General features: G+C 43.7%; 2 protein-coding genes across 3 annotated transcripts; both read right to left on the bottom strand.

Annotated features, from left to right (window-relative positions):
* Positions 1 to 256: 256 nt before the first annotated feature.
* LOC110490321 (caprin-2) lies at positions 257 to 8,404 on the bottom strand. 2 transcript variants are annotated; one of them, XM_021563645.2, is made up of 21 exons: positions 8,191 to 8,404; positions 7,201 to 7,450; positions 7,025 to 7,087; positions 6,835 to 6,921; positions 6,005 to 6,240; positions 5,783 to 5,865; positions 5,494 to 5,634; positions 5,338 to 5,378; positions 4,968 to 5,201; positions 4,796 to 4,834; positions 4,575 to 4,721; positions 4,292 to 4,376; positions 4,147 to 4,199; positions 3,896 to 4,024; positions 3,663 to 3,782; positions 3,405 to 3,557; positions 3,113 to 3,266; positions 2,210 to 2,386; positions 1,894 to 1,934; positions 1,708 to 1,774; positions 257 to 1,611 (listed from the first exon to the last, which is right to left on the bottom strand). In XM_021563645.2, the coding sequence occupies exons 2-21, from the start codon at positions 7,435 to 7,437 to the stop codon at positions 1,031 to 1,033; spliced, it is 2,868 nt and encodes a 955-aa protein (XP_021419320.2). In that variant the 5' UTR covers positions 7,438 to 7,450; positions 8,191 to 8,404; the 3' UTR covers positions 257 to 1,030. The 2 variants fall into 2 exon arrangements, with proteins under 2 accessions (XP_021419320.2, XP_021419321.2); XM_021563646.2 differs by having other exon boundaries at positions 2,273 to 2,386; positions 8,191 to 8,402.
* Positions 8,405 to 14,797: 6,393 nt separating this feature from the next.
* Positions 14,798 to 23,265, bottom strand: LOC110490320 (SIN3-HDAC complex-associated factor). The gene is made up of 6 exons (XM_021563643.2): positions 23,108 to 23,265; positions 18,744 to 18,871; positions 18,006 to 18,105; positions 17,633 to 17,744; positions 17,231 to 17,381; positions 14,798 to 15,455 (listed from the first exon to the last, which is right to left on the bottom strand). Exons 2-6 carry the CDS (start codon positions 18,869 to 18,871, stop codon positions 15,251 to 15,253), a joined length of 696 nt encoding a protein of 231 aa, XP_021419318.1. The 5' UTR covers positions 23,108 to 23,265; the 3' UTR covers positions 14,798 to 15,250.
* Between the last annotated feature and the right edge of the window lie 240 nt (positions 23,266 to 23,505).

Here is a 23,505-nt window from a genome sequence, read left to right as displayed (position 1 = left end):
AGCCAACTACTCAGACAGTAATAAATTCACTGTGATCTGTAGGCTGAGGTGCTAATGTGAAGTGACATTTCAAACCATACAGAGATGACAATATATCCTTTGGAAAAACTAATACTCTCCTTTCCGCATGGACTGTACAGCATCTAAAATGCATTTATAAAGTGAGATACAATGCCATAGCCTACTGCTAACTAAATGGATGGACCAACCGCTACAAGTGACGAGTTAGTGCCATGCAAAAACAGAAGGCAACTAATCAACTGCTGAAACATTGTTTTATTCAGGCACATAAGGATCACATCTCCATAGACAATATGGCCTTTAGTGTTCAGAATCAGACACCATACCCCCCCCGAACCATTTTACCCCGATCACCCCACACAGCAAGGCAGCACAGAATGCATTTAAAGTGCTTAGCATTGTCAAGTACAGTCCATTATAATTAATATTTCACCAACCATACATTAGCCATTCAATGAATTTACCCAGTCATTCAGAAACAAACAAAGAGAACAATTCATAACTTTTCATTTAAGGTCTTCGAGACCTGACACATTGTAACTAAAGCGGACCTGCTACTAGAACTAAAATTGTGACACCCAATACAGCAGCAGCAGTGTATAGTAGAGGCAGCTTTCTGAGTGAATGTGTAACAACTATTCACAATCTAACAGTTTGTCAGAAAATGGAGTGCCGGTCTCTAAGCACCACAACCAAAAACCACATTTATGGGAAAATGCTCACATTATGGGTCATGAAAGGTCAAACCAGGAATTCTTCCCCTAAACCCCTTAGTGACCCAGAAGTTAGTGGTTGCAATTTACAGGGTAAACAAAAGGGTGATCCTGAAAGGTTTGAACATTGAACACACCCCATACACTCCAGGACTGGGGTAGGCAATGAACCCAGCACTGGGTGGGTATGCAGTCTGCCACATGAAATGGAAAATGTCAGTTTCTCCTTTTAAGTGCAAAGCAATATTCTCTCCTCCACCTGTATCCTCCATGTTGGCTCAAGACGCCACAATAGCTCAGTCCTGGTAGAGCAGGAAGCCAGAGAATGTGCTGTACTTCCAGCTGCTGCCATAGATGGAGCCACGGTGCAGCCGCAGCCACACCTGGTCTCCCTGGTACAGCTGCAGGATGGAGTGGTTGCTGGCCGTCTCGTGGTCCGGAGCCCCGTCGTTGGCGTACGCAGACACCATCACCTCGTCATTGCGCATCAGGTTGACATATAGCGGCACGTTGACCGCCAGCTTGAGGATGTGGAAGAGGAAGACGTAGGTGCCGTTGGCTGGGCAGATGAAACGACCCACGTTGGTGTTGAACATTTCCCCCAGGTTGCTGTGGAGCTGGTCAAAGGTGATGGGCTGGTCCAGGGTGCCCGGGGTGTAGTTGGCTGTGCGGGCTGCTGTGAAGGCCACGCGGAGGGGCTGGGGATGCTGGGGGAGTGGGTACATGGGTACGTGCATCAGGGTGTGGGGGGCATGAGGGGTCACCTGGGGGGTGAGGTCCATGCCAACACCCTGCAGCGAGTCGCCGTGGGCGGAGTCCACCAGAGAGTAGTTGCCCTCCCGGTCTGGGCTGCTCACCTGGGAGGAGTCACTCCAACCTGTTGCGGAGTACCAATCAAAAGCCAGTTAACTAAGCTCCAAAATACCCAACCAATTAGATTTTGTATCAAGCCAGAAGAATGACGTGAACTTACCACTATTATTGTGCCTTTGTCCTGCATTGCCTCCACCACGCCTGTAGCTGTGCTGGTAGCCAGTGTCCTAATGGTGAAGAACACACCATTACACAAGTAAAAACCTCAACATATCACTTCAGCAATCTATACTAATGTACATACAATATCTGATTGTGCGCACAGAGTCGGGAAGCAGCGTCTTACCCGAGCGCCGTACAGGTGAGCCTGGGGGATGAAGCTTCCTCCTGGGGAGAACAGACCAGCCAGAAACCCATCAAACCCAAGGGGAAGGGGACAGATACAAATTGGGTTGTGAAGGCTAACTCAAAACCTTGTAATATTAAGATAAGGTCATGTGGAAACTGTTGTGAGGCAAGGGAACGGAGTTTACTTGATCCAATCCATTAAGGTTTAGAAGCTCAATCTGAATCAGTAGCAGACATGCATACGCAGAAGATAGGATAGAGTGAAAGGATGAAAGACGGGATTGAGGGATGGGAGAAGACAAGAGGATAAATACCTCTGTGCCCACCAGAAGAGCGAAAGTAGGAGTGTACCAGCCCCTTGCCACCACGTGCAATACCTCTAACAGATCCTCTGTAGTATGATTGGTCAGAACGGCCCATGGTGCCTCCTGATTGGCTAGGGGACAGGAAGATCTGCCCACCACTACCCACCAGACATTCAGACTGGTTCACTGCCCAAGGAAGAGAAATAAGAGTAGACTTTGTCATATTCATTAAGAAGAAAACAGACAAACAAGGGGTGTATTCATTACGTCTTGGAAACCATTTACCAATATAAGAACAGGGAGGGACCCAACAATGTCCAATAGAAACATATTTAATGCGTATTGAATACACCCCTGGTCTTTTTATTTATCCATTATTTTACCAGGTAAGTTGACTGATAACGCATTCTCATTTACAGCAACAACCTGGGGAATAGTTACAGGGGAGAGGAGGGGGATGAATGAGCCAATTGTAAACTGGGGATTATTAGGTGACCATGATGGTTTGAGGGTCAGATCGGGAATTTAGCCAAGACACCAGGGTTAATACCCCAACTCTTACGATAAGTGCCATGGGATCTTTAATGACCTCAGTCAGGACACCCGTTTAACGTCCCATCCGAAAGACGGCACCCTACACAGGGCAGTGTCCCCAATCACTGCCCTGGGGCATTGGGATATTTTTTTTAGACCAGAGGAAATAGTGCCTCCTACTGGCCCTCCAACACCACTTCCAGCAGCATCTGGTCTCCCATCTAGGAACTGACCAGGACCAACCCTGCTTAGCTTCAGAAGCAAGCCAGCAGTGGTATGCAGGGTGGTATGCTGCTGACTTGCCCAATAAACTAATTTGAGTTTTCCGTTACAAAACGTTTTATATTCCCTGCCCTAATGAACACAACTCTGGCATACCCGACTGTAGGTGTTCATCCTCCAGGGGAGCAAAATCCGGTGGGGTCTGGGTGCTGGTGGTGACATAGCACAGGTCGTTGCCGGAGTCCGAATAGGGGATAATATCAGATTTAAAGTCTCCAGTCGGAAGTAAGGGGGCATTCACCTTGAATACCTTCAGAGACAAAACAGACCCAAGACTCATACTAAAATGTCCCTCAAAGACTACCTGGGAGTGTATTTTATGGGTATTCAGACTAAAGCCCGTTGCCCATTCTATGAACACGTTAAAAGTATGGTAGGGTAGACTTACCGAATGCATGGTCTGGAAGGGAACAGAGGGGGCCATGCTGAGTGTACGTCTGCTGGGAGGGGTAGAAAACAGCTGCCCCTGGGTGGGGGTTGGGGTACAAGGAGGCACCACCCCGTTACAGGGGGATTGCTTCCCAGATTCAGAGATGGGAGTCTGGGTACAGAGAGGGAACACTGTCAAGGGAGACTTAAACAAAATCAGAATAGTAAGCACTTTAGACTTGCCAATCCTACATGTTCAAGGAATGAGCCGTTTTACCCGAGCAGAGGTCTTCTCGTCCAGGGTGATGGAGATGGAGGACTCCCTACAGTAGAAGGGAGGAGGAGCTGGAGGAGAGGGGCAGGCAGTCTCACTCTCAGACAGCAGCAGACATGGATCCTGGAGAGGACAACCATTGTGCTTTATAAAAAGATTCATAACAATTGTGGATCGAAAAGAAGAAAATGTAATTGTTTCAATGGGTCTCATTTAACAGATAGGAGAGTTCTTACAATGGCTGTGACGTGAGCCAGGACCTCTGTAGTCAGGTCCAGGTCACAGCTCTCTAGGCTACCCCCGTCTCCATTGGTCAGATTGGGTTCGTCATCAACAGGGAGGAGTTTAGAAGGCAATGGAGTGGACTGAGGACAAAAATATGCATCTTAAAATACTTACTCCATCAGTCAAATGCTTAAATAACTGAGCCCTGGTCAAAATGTGTGCACTGGAATAGGGTGCCATTTCACACTTCTCCAGATCTTACATGCAGTGTTTTGGGGAGATGGTCCACTGGGCTTCTCCTTGACTCTCTTTGTACTGTTGAGATTAAGAGGTAAAACATCTGGTAAGTATTGACTGTTCTGCTAGAAGTCAGCCACTTAAATAACAACTTTGTTGTGGTAGGCTACCGAGTGGAGAGGGGGATCCAGAGGCATGCCGGCCCAGTCTAGGATGGCCGTTAGTGGGCGATCCTTCTCCATCCAGAAGAGAATCCTGGAGACAGGGGATTAATCCAGCATTATTATTATTATTTATTAGACACCCAACAAAACAGACTTAAACATTGAGGGACTACATGGACTTAACCAATAAGGAACTTTTATTTTTTCCCGTGTTAAACCCGACCCAGGTGGAACATTGGAAATGATCCATGACTTTTCACCTGGAAGTGATCTCTGAGCAGTACTGTACCTGCATGAAGCTGAAGGAGCCTCTGATCTTGGTCATCAGGTCCTCCAGCTGCTGCTTGCGCAGGGTGGGGTCCTTGGGCAGGATGGGGTCCTTGGGCAAGGAAGACTGGGAGTTGAACACCTCCACAGGGGTGTCCACACGAAGTGCCTGATGGAAATTACAATGTGATGGAGTAGTATGGACAGGTCCATCAAACCTAAGAGATTCAAGAGTCTACTCACAGCTGTGGCGTCCCGCTCCCTTTTAGACTTCGCTCTTCTCTGGGGAAACAGTCATTGAGTTGTATGATTGATCTGAACTAAGATCAGCTAGCCCAATCTTGCCCATTATTAGAGGTTACAACTAGTCTCATGTTCCAACTGCCCTGAGAGTTCAGGTATAAGAACATCTCACCTGTTTGGGTTCAGCATTTTCTTTCTTGGTAGTAACCGGCACTTTGGATATGAACACAGCCGCCCCCCTCCATGGTTTCTGGATTACAGGCTGAGTGGAGTCAGACTCCATATCCCACGAGTCCGGTGGCTCCTGTTCCTTCATGGCCTGGAACTCAGCCTTCCAGTTCTGAGTAACGGGAGTGTCTCGACACCCATTGGGGTCTGTGTCAGGCAGGTAGTGTCTGTTAAGAAACTGGCATCACCCACAGACTATCACCACAACATTACGATATCCACAGTGCATTCAGGTAAATAGCTTAAGGAGAACGCTGGTTGAACGTTGAAAAAGCAGTGGCACACAACTCGCAGGAAGTGTTAGAGGTTCTTACCTCTCTGCTAGGCAAGTCTTTTTTGTTTGACGTCATTAGGGCTGCAAGGCAAAATAACACCCAGCTAAATTACAAAATGGTGTATACATTCATTGTTCTATACCCAGTCTGATAAGTGGCTTTTGAATAAGAATAGTTGCACTGTTGTAGAGTTACTAGAGAGGCTGGCTGTTTCAGACACCGTCTTCTTGGTCATGGGAACCTCTACTTCCTTGGGACTCTTGCTCGGAGGCGGCGGTACACAATCAAAGTACCCACAATCCATCAGCTTCGCCAACTTAGCCTTCAGGACCTTGTCTGGAAACATTTAAAGGCATGCCTTTTAAACACGGCAGCTAAAGTAGTTCAGCAAATGGCAGATAAAGTTGAGGATACCAGTTATAGTAAATGGAGTATCTGTGCAGGTGTGTAAAAAAGGTACAGGACAGGTAGTGTTTAAACTCACAGGTGGTTCCGGCTACGGCTTTATTTTTCCCCTCCAGCAGGTCCAGGTAGACCAGGGCTGCGCTCTCCATCTGCTCCTCCAAACTGGGACACAGTAGAAGGGGATCAGACTAGTCTTCAATCAACACAGACGTGTGAGATTGCGTTTCATAGTAACTTATGCTGTTGTCCCTCAAGTCCAAAAGATTGTGTGTGTGCGGTGTGCACATCTATTCCCCAGTACCTCACATTGTTGTCCCTCTTCACCCCCAGTAGTTCAGCGAGCTCAAGCAGGCTTTGTAGCTCTGCAACCTGGAGCTGGGGGTTGCGGGCAGAGAGGAGGTCCTTCCTGATGTGCTCGTGCTGCAGCAGGGTCTGCAGGAGGAACTTAACCTGCAGCACTACACACAGCCTCCTCTTCTCTACCTCCTGCTTGGCCATCTGCTCCTTCCTCAACGCCTTCTTCTGGGCTTTTAGCAGCTAAAGGGGGATGGTTAGATGGATTCTATGGACCAATCACCAAAAAAACTCCTACACCTAGGCCTGATCACTAGACCTAGGCCAATCGACTGGCTGTTGTGGATTTCAAATGTCTGGATGGGTGCAAGATGAAGTTCATTATGTTGTCTTGCAAAATTACAAGATGATTCATCATGAATCTGGACCAAAACAAAAAAAGTGATCTGTTGACCAGATAATAGTTCTACATTACTGACACTATCTGACCATGCACTTAGAAGCAGGGAAAGTCAAAACTAACCACGAAAGCATTCAAGGCATTCAAGCAGCCGAATGGAACAGCAGTGTTCTAACTCCCAACTCAGCTTTGCAATGGGCTGTAGCCTCCAGTATACAATCCATTGATGAGACTGGACTCCAATCCAATACGTCATACCCTTTCTACCCTCAGCGACTTATTCTCAGACGCGTGAAATGAACGGAGAAGCGTTACTCAGACTACGCATAAGAAATTACACCCGGCCTACCAAAAAGAATGCATGCGGAGCTGCTCTGCCCACCCCCAATCATACACACAGGAGCACTATGATAAGATTGGCTAACAGAGATCCTTACTTCCTGTGTTAGGCCCCCCAGGGTCTTGTGCAGCTCCTGGGCAAACTGCAGGTTGTGGATCACTTCGTCATACTTCTCCACTGCATCCTGACACACATTGAAAGAGTTCAAAAGACAAGGCAACATCTCAATCGTCTGGTTGAAAGATGTGTACTGCTTTTATTACCACAGTTGGAAATCCTGTTCTTACTATCTGGTCTTGATTGAGTGATTCCCCGTGTTTCAAACGCTTCCTGTAGTCTTCCAATTTAATCTGTGGATACAAACACTTACGGTAACACGCAGGAAACCCTGAAAGGAACGGTAACTTCTCCTCCTACTCAAACACCCACCAAACCCCTAATCATGTCAAGTCCTCCATCCTACCTTTTTTTTCTCCAGGTTGCGGATCTTGTGCTTGAGGCAGATGAGGCCGTCCTCGATGTAACTCTCGTAGCCCTGGTAGATGGTGGTGGAGGCTCCCAGAGCTAGCTGGAGAGGACTCAGCCCACCATGGGAGCCCATCTTGGGGCTACCTGCCTTCGGGCTCCCCTGCCTCCCCTTCTCGGAGCACTCAGGTGAAGGAGACGCATCCCGGGCTGGGGATGGAGACAGCTGCACCATGTTCAAATCCTCGCTGGAGGGGGTTCAAGACAGAACAGGTAATGGTCGTGACTGGTGTCCACAGGATGAAAATGTTGGCCATGAAATGTGTTGCTTTAATGGGCCAATTTAAGGATGTCTCCCCCCACTATGAGTTTCCATAAATGTGCGAATGTTCTAGTAAGGCGCTAGCCTCAACCGCCTCTGGGTGATTGCCAAACCCGTGATAGTGCATTTTTGGCCATTGCACAGTCGGTGTGATTACGTACGGTGTTGATTGTTTTTTTTATTAATTAGAGCAACGGGAAACAGCAAATAGAAATCACATAGCACGCGACAACGTTAAATTAAAACAATTGTTATTTCAAATTATTCCCAAACACATACCCAATGTGTGCGCATTTAGTGTCGCCGACGGGATTCATCTCAAGCTTAAAGTTGTGTATTTTTTTTAAACGTTGTTTGGGAATCAGGCGTGGATGTTCATTGTGTAATCTTATTAAACGCTTCCATCTTAATCGGTATCACATTCTTCAGACCCGCCGTGCCCGCATCTCTTCTTCAAAAGCCTACTCTCTCTACAGAGCACAGGCGCCCCAAACACATCCCAAACCAAAATTATAAGAATGAACAGCAACTCGAATACTGCATTTCTTAACCATTCATTATACAACTAGTATGGAGTTCTTGAAAAATGTGTAAACATAAATTGAAAACCCGTGTCGTCATTCTTGACAAAAAACAAGTGCCACGTTTAGAAAACAGCTGACTAACCTCGTGGCTGGTTGTGTGTGTTGAAAATGCTGTTGCTGCAAATCCCGACACTTGCTATCCAAACACCAAATAAAGTACTGGTAGCCCTCTCTAACCCGCCCAAACAGTGATGTTAGTTTACAGAAGGAAACGAGTGCGAACTCATACCTTTATATAGGCCTACCTTTCTATGCCCAAACATTGAGAGAGAGTTCGATTAGACCTAATTGCACCGGGCTATGGCCCGTGATATAAATGGGCAAAAGCGGGGAGGGAGGAGCGACCTTCTCTAATCGATCAGTAATCTGTGCCGCTCCGTCTTGTTGTCAAGAAGGCAGCATACATAGTTCAGAAACATAAATATATTTTCCATCAAATATATGTTAGAATTTTCAATTTTGTTTTATGTGGAAAGGCAGATAAAGACTTTTTATCAAACGCGTTTATGCAACAACAACAAAATAAATTACTTTTGCATGTGAAAACAGAATCATGCTCATTCCTTCTCATCTGCTTAACCTACATCACTTTTATTTTGAGCCCACTTCGCTGTCGGCCAAAATGGGGGACCTGGCTCATGCCTGGGAGGTAGTCTGGTTCCAAAACGTAAACAAACAAACTCGGTTTCGGGGCATTAATCGAATTCCCACATTTGGACTGCTGGGGCACAGAAAATCGACGTGACGTCATATAGCACCTGCTTTGCAAGCGCATCCACCTCCAATCCCAATTTAGGGCTGGGCTGTAAATCGTATAAACTGTATATTTTTATTTTACTATGTACCTAGTGGGCGACACCGGTAATTCATCCACGGACCGGTTTGGGTTTTTATAATTTTAATGTTTAGTTTGTTAAATGTCAAAATTGAGTAATGGAAGTAAAACAATTATAACATGTTTTTTATTTCACCTTTATTTAACCAGTTAGGCCAGTTGAGAACAAGTTCTCATTTACAACTGCGACCTGGCCAAGATAAAGCAAAGCAGTGCAACACAAACAACAACACAGAGTTACACATGGAATAAACAAACATACAGTCAATAACACAATAGAAAAATCTATATACAGTGTGTGGAAATGAAGTAAGATAAGGGAGTTAAGGCAATAAATAGGCCATAGTGGCGAAATAATTACAATTTAGCAATTAAACATGGGAGTGATCGATGTGCAGAAGGTGAATGTGCAAGTAGAGATACTAGGGTGCAAAGGAGAAGAAAAAAAATAACAGTATGGGGATGAGGTAGTTGGATGGGCTATTTACAGATGGGCTATGTACAGATGGGCTATATACAGGTGCAGTGATCTGTGAACTGCTCTGACAGCTGGTGCTTATAGTTAGAGAGGGAGATATGAGTCTCCAGGTTCAGTGATTTTTGCAATTCGTTCCAATCATTGGCAGCAGAGAACTGGAAGGAAAGGCAGCCAAAGGAGCATTTGGCTTTGGGGGTGACCAGTGAAATATACCTGCTGGAGGGCGTGCTACGGGTGGGTGCTGCTATGGTGACCAGTGAGCTGAGATAAGACGGGGCTTTACCTAGCAAAAACTTATAGATGAAAACATAGAACTTACTAGCACAGCCAAAGACACTTTATCTGAGTCTATAACTCAGTGTTGGGACCATATACATTATAAGGACAGCTTCCGAAGCGGGAGAAAAGGCCTAGAATAAAAAAATTCAAAGTTCAAAATAAGAACTGCCATTGAATCAATAAAAACTACATTGTCACAGAGGAAAATCTAAAAAAAATAACTGATTTTTTTAACTAAGTAGAGGCATATAAAGACAAAAGAAACACACGTGTGTAAATAACACAAGTGCATGAAATGAAGAAAATGAGGGACTACAAGGAAATGGTGGAATTGACCAAATAACTTTAGTTCTAATCTAGAGTGAGGCTACAAGAGGATTTTGATTCCTTTGAAAAGTTAATTGGATGCTTCAGTCAATTTTGTCCTATTATTTTTGGTTGATGTTTAGAAGAGTATAAAGCATTCAGTTTTAAAGCCAATGTCCTGTAATTCTGAACATTGTTTTCATGTCTTATGAAGTGTTCATACATTGCCTTGACAGTATTCATCCCCTTGATTTATTCCATATGCTGTTGTGTTTCAGCCTGAATAAAAAATGGATTACATAAAAAATCTCACCCAACACATATTTTTAGAAATTTTAGCAAATTTAAAAAAAATTAAATGCAGACATGTCTAGAAGTATTCACAACCCCAAGTCAATACATGTTAGAGTCACCTTTGGCCATGATTACAGCTGTCTTTCAGGGTAAGCCTAAGAGCTTTTCATACCTCGATTGTACAATATTTGCACAATTTTCTTTTTTAAATTCTTCAGGCTCTGTCAAGGTGGTTGTTGATCATGGCTAGACAGCCATTATCAAATCATGCCATGGATTTTCAAGCAAATTTAAGTCAAAACTGTAACTAGGCCACAGGAACATCAATGTTGTTAGTTTGTATTGTGGAGTAACTACCATGTAGATCCATTCTCAGTTTTTTCCGATCAAAGCCATTTAACTGTTTTAAAATTGGACTCGATGAAATCCCTGAATGGTTTCCTTCCTCTCCTGCAACTGAGTTAGGAAGGACGCCTGTATCTTTGTAGTGACTGGATATTGATACACCACCCAATATGTAATTAATAACTTCACCATGCTCAAAGGCATATTCAATAACTGCTTGTTTTATTTGTACCCATCTATCAATAGTTGCCCTTCTCTGTGAGACATTGGAAAACCTCTCTGGTCTTTGTGGTTGAATCTGTGTTTGAAATGTACTGCTCGACTGAGGGACTTTACAGATAATTGTCTGTGTGGGGTTCAGAGATAAGGTAGTCATACATTTTTTTCCATGTAAACTGAACAAAAATACAAATGCAACATGCAACAATTTCAAATATTTTACTGAGTTACAGTTCATATGAGGAAATCAGTCAATTTAAATAAATTCATTAGGCCCTAATCTATGGATTTCATATGGCTGGGCCTTGGAGGGCATAGGCCCCCCCACTTGGCAACCAGGCTCACCCACTGGGGAGCCAGCCCCAGGCAATCAGAATGAGTCTTTCCCCACAAAAGGGCTTTATTACAGACAAAAAAAATCCTCAGCACCCCCCAACAGACGAAAAAGCCAGATGTGGAGGTCCTGGGCTGGCGTGGTTACATGTGTTCTGCAGTTGTGAGGCCGGTTGGAAGTACTGCCAAATTCTCTAAAACGACGTTGGAGGCAGCTTATGCTATAGAAATGAACATTAAATTCTCTGGCAACAGCTCTGGTCTACATTCCTGCAGTCAGCATGCCAATTGCACACTCCCTCAACTTGATACATCTGTGGCATTGTGATGTGACAAAACTGCACATTTTACAGTGTCCTATAGGGGCTAGCCTACTTTATAAAGACTGGATTTCACACAATACATCATTATTCAAATAGTTTTATGACCAGAAAAATCATGGTTTGTTTGAGGATGACAGATGGTTGTACTATAAAACACAAACCATGTCAAAACAGGGCATCTTCGCGTGGGCAATAAAAAGGAAATATGCTTGAACTGAAAGATTCTACACGCTTGCTACAAAATGACCAACAAATCAGTATTAATCACTCAGGCTGTAGCAATGACACAGGCTTTAATTATGGCCTCCAATTAGAATTCTTAGATAAAAACATAGTTGAATCCCAAAAAATATATACATTTAGGCTACACACCAAACTCATTACTACACAAGCATCTTTATGACTCTGTTGAACTGGTTTGGTTGATGGGAAGATGCCTAATGAATGCAGGTGTGCACCCTTTATACTAGGAATGGCCCTGCCTCTTTCCAGGTGGTCCTTATTGGGTTTTTGATTTTCTCCAAATCACCACCAAGGGCCACACATGCCTTTATAATACAGTATGATAGTACTCTTTTGTGTCTAATGTAGACCATTTTCATGATGGGCTGGTTCAGACAGTATAGTCAAAGTACACTCACTGAACTAGTCATCTTTCAATGGCATTAAGGTCAGTTATACTTTTCAACCATCCTATTGTACCCTTGTATTAAAAAGGGACAACGCTTCAAGAAGATTCATGGCTTTTGTGTAAAGATCTGGCCAAAACAATTAGGCATAGTCCAGAGATAGAGAGAGAAAATGAAGAGACATACTCAAAAGCAAAACTACATTTAATGAACAAGTTTAAATTGTGTATAAAAATACAAAATTAGCTTTGAGAAAGAATTAGGACTTTCCAAGACAGATAAATAACAGTGCATATCTACCACAGGCGAGTAGCACTACCACAGATACAACAAGCACATTCTACAGCCGTATAGGAGATCTCAGGAGAATAACACCTAGTTAGTTTACATAAACCAATCTATGAGTAATAGTATAGTTTTGATACAATCCATATCACAGTATATGGCAACATTCACATAATGTGAATTCAACAGTATAAGCCCCCTGAACTTTAATAGAACAAAGGTTATGGTAGGTTACAGGAGAAAGTTATAAAATGAGTCAACAATAACCGAAAAAATTATAAACACATACAAATAAATTAACAAAGAGAAATGACCACTTCCCCTGACATTCAATCAAACCTGAAGATTAAAGGAACATTAAAAACAACTTGAGTCTGTGTCTGATACCTTTATACATAAATACATTACAAATAGCTTTGCGTAGTAAACCTTTGATCAAACCATCAAACCATGGTTGAAATAGCTGTCGTCATACACTGAGTGTAGAAACCATTAGGAACGCCTTCCTAATATTGAGTTGCACTTCCTTTTGCCCTCAGAACAGCCTCAGTTCGTCGGGGCATGGACTCTACAAGGAGTCAGGGCATGGACTCTACAAGGTGTTGAAAGCGTTCCACAGGGATGCTGGCCCATGCTGACTCCAATGCTTCGCACTGTTGTGTCAAGTTGGCTGGATGACCATTCTTGATACACACGGGAAACGGTTGAGCGTGAAAAACCCAGCAGCGTTGCAGTTCTTGACACTCAAACCGGTGCGTCTCACACCTACTACCGTATCCCGTTCAAAGGCACTTAAATATTTTGCCTTGCCCATTCACTCCCTGAATGGTACACATACCCAATCCATGTTTCCATTTGTCTCTAGGCTTAAAAATCCTTATTTAACCTGTCTCTTCCCCTTCAACTACACTGATTGAAGTGGATTTAACATTCCATCAATAAGGGAACGTAGCTTTCACCTGGTCTGTCTGTGTCATGGAAATAGGAAGTGTTTTGTACACTCAGTGCTAAAATTAACCATATGCAGAGGATACAATACTGTATATTGAACATGATAGCTTACGGAATAATGAGTTTGCATTAATTTGGCATGTGAGCTTGCACATCTAGATACTAATATAACAAATACATTGACTGAATGTCCACAATTAGGCTGCAGGCATGCATTGACAGAGCTCTGCAATACCCCCGGTAATGCAACGTAAATACAGAATGTGTCAGTTAAAAAAAATATATATCTTACCGTGGTTTGAAGAACATTTAAATTATATGAACATGAGGTACAGAACAAGAAAACACATTTCTTGAAATAAAAGTGAAGACAGAAGTAGCCTACATGAGGGATGTGTGTTTAGATGAAATTGACCTTGTACTGACAATTGTATAGAACCAGCCTCAATAGCCATGACAGTTTTGGGACAAACACTAAGAACTAAATGTTGGTGGCCTATTCACTACGTTGTAGTCTTGTCCATGTATATTAAAAAATATATTCAGAACTGTACAGTATTTTGCCCCAAACAGAGGCAAAGTGACAGACAAAAAAATAGTGCTATTTCACCCCTAAGGTCATCATGCAAAAGATGTAGATGGATTTGTACAACCGAGTCCTGCAGGACATCGAACAGTTCCTGGAAGGACTCAAACCTAAAGTACAATTACAAGGCATCAAATTTCTCAATAGGAGAAAACCAGGGAATCTTTTTGGTTGGCCTACTCAGCTAGTCTTTTGACATCATAGGCTTAGTTCCACTTAGCCCCTTCCCAGAACCCTGTTTGTGTTCACAGATTTGAAAGGAATAAATAAGTGTCCACAATACCATCACCTTCAGATGTGCTCTAACGGGCTAGGAAACTAAATGGAACTGTCCGTAGACTGAGATAGGAAGTGCTCAAAAAGTGCTGCGCCAAGGTCAGTTTGTGGGTTTTAGCTTATATTGGTTCAGGTGAGGACTGGCGATCGAGAGCGCTTGCATCAAGATCACTGCTTAGAGGGCACACTACATGCTCCCTTAAAACGCTTGAATGTGCTTTGTACGTACATCCAAACACTGAACAAGATCACTGGCCTTCCATATTAAACGTGCACTGGAAAGAGTATAGTGTCAATATCGCAACAGAGTACACCTGGTGCACAATCAAGAGTGGATATGACGACATTGGTTGTGTACACGTGTCCCTTTACCAAATAATAAGGCTCTGGACAAATGCTTTAAAATTGCATCATTTCTTCCCACTTTTCACACCTCTGACATAATGTCATTTTCTACATCTTTACCCTAAAAATAATAGGTGTAAGATCAGTGACCATGTGGCGTAAGGGAAATACATTTTTATTTTTTAAAGAGAATACTTCCTTTCAGAAAGTGACCAGGGCCGATGTGTGTGTTTGCACACACATATGTGTGAGGTATAGGACAGGAGAAGGCAGAGTGTGGAAGGCTGTTCTCTATCCTAATAGATATGGCTCTATCCTACTACAAAAGGTGCAGTTCCAGAGGTCGCCATTTCTCATACAGCTTTTGTGAATCCAAAATTTCATATTGAAACCAAATTGTGAATATTCACAATCTCATAGCACTCAGAGAGAAATAATTGATATTTGTTAACAGATATAATAGAACAAACCTCACTGCATCCTAGTACAGAACACAACATTTAATAATTAGTCCAGCTGCTCCGGAATAGAAAGCAATCCCAGTAGACTGTCTTGAGAGCGCTCCAGGACGTCATAAAATCCCAACGGTCTCCATCTGACTTCTGTAGAGTGTCATGTGACATTACGACATCAAATCCCCACTCTTCCTTCCCCCCCCCTAATCTTCTTTAACCCGGAGGGGCGGGGAGCTGTTCGGTGGGGCGTGGCGCATCACATTCGCTCTGCTCGCCTGTGCTTCCTCCTCTCCTTCCTCTTTTGGCTGGTGCTGCCGTTTCTTCTGGCAGCAGGGCTTGTAGAGGTGGGGGTCTAAGAGTACCTCTCCGAAGCGTCCCTTGTAGATGATGCCACAGCACACTTTCTGCCTAAAACCCACAGAGGACGGTCAAGACAGCAAAGCACTATAATGAGAGAGGGAATCAAATCAAACAAATGTACCATGAAGGAGGATTAAATAGGGCTAAGCAGTTTTTATTTAACCAGGTAGGCCAGTTGAGAACAAGTTCTCATTTACAACTGCGACCTGGCCAAGATAAAGCAAAGCAGTGCGACACAAACACAGAGTTACACATGGAGTAAACAAACATACAGTCAATAACACAATAGAAAAATCTATATACAGTGTGTGCAAATGAGGTAAGATAAGGGAGTTAAGGCAATAAAATAGGCCATAGTGGCAAAATAATTACAATTTAGCAATTAAACACTGGAGTGATCGATGTGCAGAAGATGAAGGTGCAAGTAGAGATACTGGGGTGCAAAGGAGCCAAAAAATATGGGGATGAGGTAGTTGCATGGGCTATTTACATATGGGCTATGTACAGGTGCAGTGATCTGTAAGCTGATGCTTAAAGTTAGAGGGAGATATTAGTCTCCAGCTTCAGTGATTTTTGCAGTTCGTTCCAGTCATTGGTAACAGAGAACTGGAAGGAAAGGTGGCCAAAGGGGAATTGGCTTTGGGGGGGGTGACCAGTGAAATATACCTGCTGGAGCGCGTGCTACGGGTGGGTGCTGCTATGCTTACCAGTGAGCTAAGGCGGGGCTTTACCTAGCAAAAACTTATATGACCTGGAGCCAGTGGGTTTGGCTACGAATATGAAGCAAGGGCCAGCCAACGAAAGCATACATGATGCTGTGGTGGGTAGTATATGGGGCTTTGGTGGCAAAACAGATGGCACTGTGATAGACTGCATCCAGTTTGTTGAGTAGAGTGTTGGAGGCTATTTTGTAAATTATGTTGCTGAAGTCAAGGATCGGTAGGATAGTCAGTTTTACAGGGTATGCTTGGCAGCATGAGTGAAGGATGCTTTGTTGTGAAATAAGAAAACTATTTTAGATTAAATTTTAGATTGGAGATGCTTAATGTGAGTCTGGAAGGAGTTTTACAGTCTAGCCAGACACCTAAGTATTTGTAGTTGTCCACATATTCTAAGTCAGAACCGTCCAGAGTAGTGATGCTAGACGGGCAGGCAGGTGCAGGCAGCGATCGGTTGAAGAGCATGCATTTAGTTTTACTTGCATTTAAGAGCAGTTGGAGGCCACGAAAGGAGAGTTATGGCATTGACACTCATCTGGAAGTTAGTTAACACAGTGTCCAAAGAAGGGCCAGAAGTATACAGAATGGTGTTGTCTGCGTAGAGGTGGATCAGAGACTCACCAGCAGCAAGAGCGACATCATTTATGTATACAGAGAAGAGTCGGCCCGAGAATTGAACCCTGTGGCACCCCCATAGAGACTGCCAGAGGTCCGGACAACAGGCCCTACAATTTGACACACTGAACTCTGTCTGAGAAGTAGTATGTGAACCAGGCGAGGCAGCCATTAGAGAAACCAAGGCTGTTGAGTCTGCCGATAAGAATGCGGTGATTGACAAACAAACAAAAAAAGCCTTGGCCATGTTGATGAATACGGCTGCACAGCATTGTCTTTAATGATGCATTAATTATGAGGAAATACAGCATCTGAACCCAAACTGGTGGAGTATAACATGAGATGTATTCATTTGGGCACACTGTAGCAAGGCATTTTGCAACAGAAAACGTGTGTTTCTCAATGGACAAGTTCATGTAATTCCTCATTAGTTTCAGTTTTTTTGGTGCCTGATAAATATGACCCTGATTCCACCAGACCGGCCATTACCTTTTCCAGTAGGTGAGGTCCAGGAAAGAGAAGACTGGCGAGTGGGTGGCACCTGGTGAGAGTTCCACGTCCGAGCCCTCGTCTGATTGGTTGCTGTAGCTGGGAGAATGGGCGGGGGAGGCACTGGAGGTGGTGCTGTGGGCGTCAGAGTCTGTGGGGGCCAGGCAGAGCACAATCAGAAACTCTTCTCAACTTATTCATAACGTAGCAGGCATGGTTCAGATAAACATCTAATATTCATTTTGGAATTAGTCCAAAAATATAAATCCAGGTCTCTTGTTTCACAGCCCTTTAGGAAGGATAAATAATGGAGAGAAGAGTTGTGATACATTTACTTTTGAAACACCAAAGTTTGCACTGCACAAGGCAGCGTAGCCGAGAGACAGAGTATCAGCTGCTTACTGTGTCTCTTGAGCTCCTTCTGCACTCGGCTGATCTGGCTTGGCCTGGCTCTCTTCATCTTCTTGGACCTCACGGTCTTCCAGCTTGACCCTGAACCTTTAGCGTCAACAACCTGTGACACAGGAGAGAAGGGTTGAGTGACATCAGAGCAGGATGGATGTCTGTTTCCAAGGTAACAACATGAATGTATAGAATGGCCTATAGGACAGCAAACAAACAGGGTGTACTGCATCTAAGGAAACGTGGTTATTATACGCCTACAGGTGTTGCGTCAGTCCCCCCCTGTAAGTGTTGTCTTACGACTTGTTATTTGGAATATTGAGAGTGGATGGGAGTAGGACAGGGAGCATGGATGGATTATGAGAGGCCTTACATGATTCCAGTTCTTTATGGATCCGGCTGGGAGTTTCTTCCACCTTTTCACTAGGAGAACACAGGCATTACAGATCTCCCCAAAACGCACCTCACTCAGCCTGGAAGGGGCACATTATAGGGGAGAGAATGAGGATGAGTTTCATATGGAGAGAGGTGTGTGTGAGAGAATGAATGATGACAGCCTTTAAGCTCAATGCATGGTTATTATTATCCCTGCTCCAGTCAGTGGGAGTCGGTCAGAGCTATTTTCTGCCAGAGCGCTTCTCCTGTTGACTCACATCACTGGTTACCATAGCAATGGACTGACGCATACTGTCCCGGCCAATAGCAGAGAGACAAGGTGAGGATGTTAAACTCTTTAAATTCTGGTTTCATACAAAAATACTTATTTAAATTAGATGAAAAGGGAAGTGTGTCCTAGTTTGAGTATTTTACCCAAGGAGTTGATCAATTATTTAGATTATTGCATTGGGAGTTAAAACAAAACTGTCTCCAAAACGCAATGAATATCTAATTGCATTACAGAGTGCATGGCTCTAACAAGGAGTCGCATAGTCATGAGAATGAGCATTGACAAAAATCCTAAAAAAGACCCTGATGACTTTACTGTCCAAATCTGACGGAGAAAGTCTTAAGGCCTCAGACCTCTCTACCCCCAGAGTTGAGCTGCAGAGGGAAGCTGAGAGCTGGACCTGCCCAGGGTCTGAGCCAGTGTATAGAGGAGTGGTCCACTCACCCGAAGCAGCTGTGAAAGTCCCTCTCGTAGCGCTTGCTGTCGGTGAAGCGGGAACTGGAGGACTTGGCCCGACAGATACAGCAACCGTCTAGGCTCCGGTACATCTTGGGCTTGTGGAAGCCAAACATCTGGGACACACAGGAATGAAGCAATGATAGCTTACAATCACATGTACAATCTATGGATTATGTAATCTGGCAAGAATTATGATGACACACCCATCAATCTATTTCTTGGAGAGGATAGCCTAATCACTGATTCAACAGTATACAGGTCGGGCGACTAACTGTTTCTATTCAAAAGGTTGACTGTTCATACGAGTTTCCTCTTATGAACAGCAGCATGGATTAACAGTCTTCACAATTCACGCACGTGGGCCGTAACTACACAGAAGTCTGGACCTCAGTCATTTTGTGAAAAAAAATACAATTTTAAAACTGTCCCACGACTCCCGTCTACAGATCCCCCAAATAAACGAAAAACAACTCCTGAAGAATGACTTCTTATAGATATGTCAGTCAGGTGGCTAGCTGCCGGCAGAGACTTCTAATGTGGTAACGTTTAAGAGTTCTGGCTAGAATTACCAAACCAGCTAGAAGGATGAAGTACGCTTCGTTTAACGGTAGCTTATCTCAACAGGATAAAGAAAAAAATGTACTGAGTAACTTTGATTTAAAGAGAGCAAGTAGGCTACCGAGAGATCGTGGTGTGGTGAGGCTGAGGCACGCCTGCAGGAGAACGCAGAGGAAGCACTCAGAGAGGTTAGTACAGTGGTTCCCAAACTTGGGAGTCAGTGCCTCATGTGGGGTGGTCTTTTGAGAAAATCTGTAAGAATATTATCAAAAACCTTAATATACATCTACAATAGATCAATATACATCTTCCCTATAGGCCTATAATAAAATGCAAACGATACAGTTCTATAAAAACGTAATATGTTTCCATTTCATCTGATGCTACAGTGTGAATCATGTATCATACTTCCTCCCCTGAACATTACAATTGTATCGCTAATAGGCTGTGTTTGTCGATTGACTGAGGTGAAACAACCTACAGCAGCCAAAGTTTATAATGGCCCAAATCACTTTTTGTTGTTCTCCAAATAGCATTTTGAAGTGTTTTAAATTGTATAGAAAAGCAGTAAATGAGCTTCAGGACCTCACTAAAAACCTGGTTATGGCCCTGTTCAAGCATTACTACGAACATAATACAGTCATAGGCCTGCATCACACGATCCCTGCGGAGACGAGCCCCCTTAATGCTTGCACGGCCCAGAGTTCCAGACAGAGAGAACTCGGTTATCATCACGTCAATGAGACCGGAACAGGACAGCCTGTCCATGTACCGTGACGCTGTTATGCAACCACAGTGCTGATGCAACAAAAAGCCATGTGGTCCCGGCTCCCTATAGCAGGGATGCGGGCATGTGGTAGCATCCATGTGATGCTCGATTGTCCGTGGTAAACAGATCCGATTATGATGTGAAAATGGATAAAAGGGAGTAGATACATCGTGATTGAAGCTTTTTTTTGTTTCATCGTGCCAAATACATTAAAAAGGTTAAGCTAACCGCGGTGAATGTAATAGCCTACCCTACATTAAAAAAAATATGCACTGTAAAAGCCATACATGTGGCCAGCAGGACCAGTCGTAAAGCTTTAGCGCACAAACGATTGTATAATACCAGCTCTGATGTAAACTCTACAAAAAAAGAAACATCCCTTTTTCAGGACCCTATCTTTCAAAGATAATTCATAAAAATCCAAATAACTCCACAAATATTCATTGTATAGGGTTTAAACTCCGTTTCCCATGCTTGTTCAATGAACCATAAACAATTAATGAGCATGCACCTGTGGAACGGTCGTTAAGACACTAACAGCTTACAGACGATAGGCAATTTTAAGGTCACAGTTATGAAAACTTAGGACACTAAAGAGGCCTTTCTACTGACTCTGAAAAACACCAAAAGAAAGATGCCCAGGGTCCCTGCTCATCTGTGTGAACATGCCTTAGGCAGGCTGCAAGGGGGCATGAGGACTGCAGATGTGGCCAGGGCAAGAAATTGCAATGTCCTTACTGTGAGATGTCTAAGACAGCACTACAGGGGACAGCTGATCATCCTCGCAATGGCAGACCACGTGTAATAACACCTGCACAGGATCGGTACATCCGAACATCACACCTGCGGGACAGGTACAGGATGGCAACAACAACTGCCCGAGTTACACCAGGAACGCACAATCCCTCCATCGGTGCTCAGACTGTTCGCAATAGGCTGAGAGAGGCTGGACTGAGGGCTTGTAGGTCTGTTGTAAGGTAGGTCCTCACCAGACATCAACGGCAACAACATCACCTATGGGCACAAAGCCACCGTTGCTGGACCAGACAGGACTGGCAAAAAGTGCTCTTCACTGACGAGTCGCGGTTTTGTCTCACCAGGGGTGATGGTCAGATTTGCGTTTATCGTCGAAGGAATGAGCGTTACACCAAGGCCTGTACACTGGAGCAGAATCGATTTGGAGGTGGAGGGTCTGTCATGGTCTGGTGTGTCACAGCATCATCGGACTGAGCTTGTTGTCATTGCAGGCAATCTCAACGCTGTGCGTTACAGAGAAGACATCCTCCTCCCTCCCTCCGCGTGATTTTCTGAAAGACAGGAATGTCAGTGTTCTGCCATGGCCAGCGAAGAGCCCGGATCTCAATCCCATTGAGCACGTCTAGGACCTGTTGGATCGGAGGTTTGAGGGATAAGGCCCCCCACCCCCACAGAAATGTCCAGGAACTTGCAGGTGCCTTGGTGGAAGAGTGGGGTAACAGCAAGAACAGGCAAATCTGGTGCACTCTCTTCCATGAGGAAGAGATGCACTGTAGTACTTAATGCAGCTGGTGGCCACACCAGATACTGACTGTTTGATTTTGAACCCCCCCCCCCTTTGTTTAGGGACACATTATTCAATTTCTCTTAGTCACATGTGTGTGGAACTTGTTCAGTTTATGTCTCAGGTTGTTGAATTTTGTTATGTTCATACAAATATTTACACATGTTAAGTTTGCTGAAAATAAACGCAGTTGACAGTGAGAGGACGTTTCTTTTTTTTGTTGAGTTTATATAGGCCTCATTGCCAACATGCTTCGAAGGATGCAAGGCGGGGCGGCATGGCGCCGACTGTACACTGAACAGGTGATGTGCTTGCGAAATTTACTACGTTCAAAATAACTGCTTTTAATCGTTTTTTCATCAATAATTGGATCAAATGAAAACAAACACTGCATTGTCGACTGGTTTTTAGAATAATATTTTTTTTTTAAATAGAGACTTGCATGTGTCGAATGTACATCGATCACCACCCACCGAGAAAGCATGGTCCCCTCTAGTTCTCCTGCATCATAAACAGCATCTATATTCAGACACAATTTGACCTTACGAGTACGAATGCTGCTTCTACCAGTTCGTAAAACCACCCAAAACAATTACTACAACGTGACACAACACCGCTGCTGCTATACTGTTTCTTTCTCCACGTCTTTGTTATCCGAATTATTGTGCGTCAGTGCGCAGTGGGAAGGTTCCAAACCCACGGCCGGACTGTAAACACATGCAGGTTTCAGAGAAGCTGGTTGCTACCTACTGTTAGGAAGTTTATTAACACAAGTGTTAATTATTTAAGGATAGAAGACCTGAACAACAGTCCATGCATGCAAACAAGTTACTGGGTTGAACAATTTTGGAAGGGGACCAGTGGCATGTTTGGCGCTGAGCCACACACCCACCTACCACCCAAATGTCACTCACAAACGACACCCAAAATATTTTACTCAGATTGTAATCGTTACTTGATAAAAGAAAAAAAAGGTTATAACACAACGAAATGATTAACTCCTAGTCAAGTATTCTAGCCTACACTGTTTGCATTGAAGGTTTTGTTGATGCGGCGGTATGGTGTCTAATGAAAACGAAACCAGCCTAGTCTACATAACATCAATACGTTATTTGAAAAAAAGAATATTACATAACTATTTAAAATAGTGTAGGTTAGAATTGTTGTTACACAAAAACAAAACATTTGTAGGACTCTAGTCCTGATCAAAGAATGTGAGCATTCATTGTCACTGGATACCAAGCAGAAGAAGAAATGAGCGCCCAACACGAATACAATTTCCACTGTGTCATTCGCTGACAAAACACTGAAATAAACGTGAATTAACTCAGTTTAAAACAATTTAGAATAAGAAATTAACGTTTGAATGGCTTTTTAGAGATATTTAACCATGTTAAATAGCCTACATCCTCGAATAACTTCAGGCATACTGTGAAGCTTGACAGACAGTCAATTCTAATTCAAACAAAGTAATGTCCTTACCTTGATTTATAATCAATGATGAATGAGTTGTAATAGTTATAAACGTCGTTAGTAAGCTATTTAAACTCATGTAACAATGAATACACCATTAACGTCCACACCGTTCGGATGTTGCAGTTTTACTTGCGTGTCTGGGGGAGAATCTCAATTGTTTAGGCTCGCGTCCTCGCTCCTCAACTTGTTTTCAAAACCCATTGGAGGAAAATGTCAGAGGGGCGAGACCTCTGGCTCTCTCATCCAATGGGTTTCGAGAAGGAAGCGAGGACGCGAAGTAGTCGAAATGTTTACGCATGCGCGTTTGGCAACTCCACCATTTTCTGATTTTCTTCAATCAAACCAATTTACATACGGAACTGAAGTTTTGCCTGCGTCTGCATTCTATTGTCCATATAAGGAGG

This window comes from Oncorhynchus mykiss, chromosome 15, assembly GCF_013265735.2.
Source record: "Oncorhynchus mykiss isolate Arlee chromosome 15, USDA_OmykA_1.1, whole genome shotgun sequence".
Taxonomy (NCBI): Eukaryota; Metazoa; Chordata; class Actinopteri; order Salmoniformes; family Salmonidae; genus Oncorhynchus; species Oncorhynchus mykiss.
This window is presented reverse-complemented; position numbering and strand designations above follow the sequence as displayed.